At 48.8% G+C, this 3,830-nt stretch overlaps 1 protein-coding gene across 1 annotated transcript in view; it reads left to right on the top strand.

Annotated features, from left to right (window-relative positions):
• Positions 1–3,830, top strand: part of KATNIP (katanin interacting protein) — a 189,836-nt gene that overhangs the window by 39,974 nt on the left and 146,032 nt on the right. Inside the window, exon 2 of the mRNA XM_019648445.1 lies at positions 1,929–1,984. Within this exon, the coding sequence (XP_019503990.1) occupies positions 1,929–1,984 (56 nt within the window). The remainder of the gene's footprint in view (positions 1–1,928; positions 1,985–3,830) is intronic.

Raw genomic sequence — 3,830 nt, 5'->3', positions numbered from 1 at the left:
TCCCTTTCCGTGGGGCCCTCCAGGGTGCCCTCCCCGCCACACTGCTGCTCCACAGGTGCCAACAACTGCCCTGTGCCATGCCCTGCGTCCAGCACTTTCTGTTGGGGGTTCACAGACACTGCTGCACATGAGAATTTCCCCAGGGAGCCTTTAAATATCCCAATGTCCAGGCCTCTTTCCAAACCAGTTAAGTCAGAAGCTCTGGCGTGTGACACAGGCGTCAGAATTTTTTAATCCCCCCTGCAAGCTGCTGGGTGTGCAGCCCCAAGTGAGAGCCCTCGCCTCACAGGAATTGACTAACCACTGGCTCTCAGCCGTGCCTGGCCCCGAGGTCACCTGGTCCTCAAGCCCTCTCACAGATGCAAAGGGGCACAAATCAAAGGAGAGAATGACAGACAGCTTAGAGGAGACCCAGAGAAAGCCCCCCAGGGTGCTGGAGGAGGGAGAGGAGATGATAGGAGGAGGTATCTTGAACTGAGGCTTTGGAATGGTTGCAGTCATTTAAGGAAAATGTGTCTTGGGTGGTTGGCGTCAAGTTGGTAGATCCACCTGGTGTAGCTGGTAAAATATATACTCAGCCTCATGTCTAACAAGTATTCGTGGTTCCTGCCTGCGGAGATCATATACAGAGGGTGCCAAAAAAAATGTATACACATTTTAAGATAGGAAAACTGTACTAAAATTGTAACACTCAATATATACCGATAACAAAAGATGAATACAAGTCATATTTGACTTCTGCAATGACAAGAGGTGCTTAAAGTGGTTACCATCAGTGTCCAGACACTTCTGATGACAGCGAACTACTGCTTGAACAACGTTTACCAATGTGTCCACTTGTATACATTTTTTTGCCATCCCTGGTAGTGTATATGGCCCTTCATTATATTGGGTCGTCAGGAAAGTCATGACGTATTTTTCTATGTTTTTCAATGCAAAAATGCATCATGACTTTCCCGACGACCCAATAGATTAATGACTTTAAAATTGTGGTCATTGTAATTTACTCAAACATGATGAGGAAGTAAATTTATCATACAATATATTNGGGGTTCGTCCTCTGTCGCCTCTGCCGCTCCTACCAGACTTGACGTGGCCTCCCCTTTAAGTCCTTCACTTAGAGGTTCTGTTCATCTAGTGTTCAGGGGACTTCTGAGGTTGAAGTTGTATAAATTATTTGTAATTTTGGTGTGATCCTGGGAGGCAGTTGGTACAGCGTCTGTCTATTCCGCCATCTTACCGGAGGTCCACCATGTTCTATTTCAAACCAAGGTGACCCATCCATTTTCCATCAAGGAATTCTTTTATCCTGGACACTTCCATAAAAGTTGTGAAAATTGCATTTACAACAGTGTTTTTAAACATTCTGACGCTGATCTGTTGAATCTGTACATGCTGTCAAATACCAGTCTTCTGGGTTTCTGAGCAAAGCAACGCTCCTCTCTGAAATGGCCCGTAATGTGACAAACGGGTGACTCCTGCTAACTCAGCTCTGTACTGTCCCCGGTGTGGCGAGCTTGGCGGTTTGGTGCAGCACGTTGGGATGTATTCGTCAGAGGCTGTGTGTATGCACAGCAGAAGGGATTTGATCTGATTCCAAACAATTGAATAAAAGTGCAATTCGCCAGGGAGAACTCGAGTCTGTTGGCGCTTGCAGAGTGCAGATAATGTGCCAGAGTAAAGAGCTGAGGCTTCATTCCTTACAGTCACATAACAACATGAGGGTGTGAATTATTGTTTCCTTGCTGTTGGTCTATGTCAAGAGTATACCATTTTCCCCCATTATCATAATAGGTTACATTTTGTTAACATCATTTGATTATGATTGGGGCTGTCTATTCAGTTTGCAAATGAAAAAGCTTTTGCATTGATAAACGAGCGGTTTTCAAACAGCCTTAATCTCTGGTTCTGCTTTTGGACTGCTGCAGGTCAGACGCTGTGGAAGGCTGAGAGGAGCCGGTCCAGCTCGCGGGAGAAAAAGGAGGTAAACGCACCACTGGCGGGGGCTGGCAGGAGGCAGCTATGGGAAGGGCCCTGTGGGAGCAGGCTGGCGATTCCATATTCCTGGGTCTCCTGCTCTTTTCTCTCTGAGTCCTAAGCTTGACTCCCTGACCAAACGATACTCAGCAACTGGAGTTATAAACCCAGTGTCACCTGTAGTCATCATCGCTTGCTGAGTGTATCAGTTAGCTTTGTCCGTGGAACTTATCATCCCCAATTTCAGTGATTTAAAACAGCTGTGCATTTAGGCCACCATTCTGTGGGTTAGCAATTCGGGCTAGGCTTACCTGGGCAGGTCTGCCGGTGGGCCAGGCTCACTTAGCGTTTGCAGTTACCTGCCATTGCCTGGGGACTGGCTCAGTATCAGTTAGGGTTCTCCCCCAGTGTTCTTTCATCCTCACATGGAGAGTCAGTACTTCAAACGTTTGACAGTGGAAACTGCAGTGCCTCTTTGCCCAGTGTCACTTCTGCCACTTTCTATCCTTCACAGCGAGTCCCAAGGTCAGCCCGGATCCAAGTGGCGGGGAATGAGGCCTCACCTCTTGATAGGAAATCTAGAAAACATTGTGGCCATTCTTGAAACCTACCGCTCTGAACCTGTCTGCCCCGTTCCAGGCACCAGGGCTGGGATGGAGGCACGTCTGAAATGACCCACGATCTTGGACTGTGCCTAGTGTGGTTAGAAGGGATGAGCAACAAGGTCTTTCCCATGCCGTGTGAGAAGTGCCAGCATGCGAGAGAAGGGCAAAGAAAGTGACATTTCAGTACAGAAAAAGGGGTCACTGAATTCTGCCGGCAGTTATCAGGAAAGGCTTTGCAGGTGTGCTGGCTGCTCCGAAGGGCCCGGAGGAGTTTTCCAGGTCAAAGTCATGGAGACGTGAATAGGAAAGATACCAGATCTTTGAGCCTGAGGTGGGAAGTGGTGCAAGCCCCCGCTGGTCACTGCAGGGAGGTCTGGAGCTCGTGGGGTTTTAAATATGAGTCTTATTCATGGGCAGATGGATACAGGGCTGTGAAGGCATATAGCTCCTCATAAATATCAAATTCACCAACATGTGTATACGAACACTTTTTTATTTTTATTTTTTTTAAAAGATTTTTATTGGGGAATTGAGGGAGGGGAACAGCGTTGGGAAATCGGGGAGGGGGAACAGACAAGTTGCTGTCCTTTTGTTCTTCAGTCTAGTTGTGGAGGACGTCACTTCACTGGCCCGTGTTGGTATTATCATTGTGCTCTTCCCAGGTGAAGCAGTTGCTCGCTGGCCTTTGGCCGGCCACTCACAGCGGCTCACGGCAGCTCACGAAAACTCATGCCAGCTGCCAGCGAGCCCTATTGCAGCCTATGCCGTCACCGGTGACTCATGGCAGCCCAGCTTCAGGTCGAGCTGTTGTTCACCATCTTAGCTGTAGGGGTGCAGCATCACTGGCCCTCATGTGGGATCCGAACCAGGGCCCCACTGCTCAGAGCTGGCGTCCCAAGCCAACGCTTAACCAACGCGCCACTTGGCCTGCCCAGTGTATACGAACACTCTTGATCGTAAAGTGACATAATTCTAATGAGGAAAAGAATTTCTCAGGCTCGGCTAGGTCCAGGGGCACAAAAATGGCCGCAGGATTGACATGCTCTTTCTCTTTCCATGGCGTGGCTCTGACTCCTCTGTTCTGGCCCCACCCTCAGCCAGCTCTGAGGGTGTGTGTTGGGGTGGGACTGCACAGGGCCCTCTGTTTACTTTGCTAGGACTCTCATCCTCTGTCCTGTCCTCTCCTTTCTCAGCTGGAACCAGTATAGCCAGTGTGGGTTCCTTCTTATTTAATTAACCTTACCTGGA

The sequence above is a fragment of the Hipposideros armiger genome, unplaced genomic scaffold (genome assembly GCF_001890085.2).
Source record: "Hipposideros armiger isolate ML-2016 unplaced genomic scaffold, ASM189008v1 scaffold_126, whole genome shotgun sequence".
NCBI classification, from domain to species: Eukaryota; Metazoa; Chordata; class Mammalia; order Chiroptera; family Hipposideridae; genus Hipposideros; species Hipposideros armiger.
The sequence above is the reverse complement of the archived record's forward strand: the minus strand, read 5'-3'. Positions and strand labels throughout refer to the sequence as shown.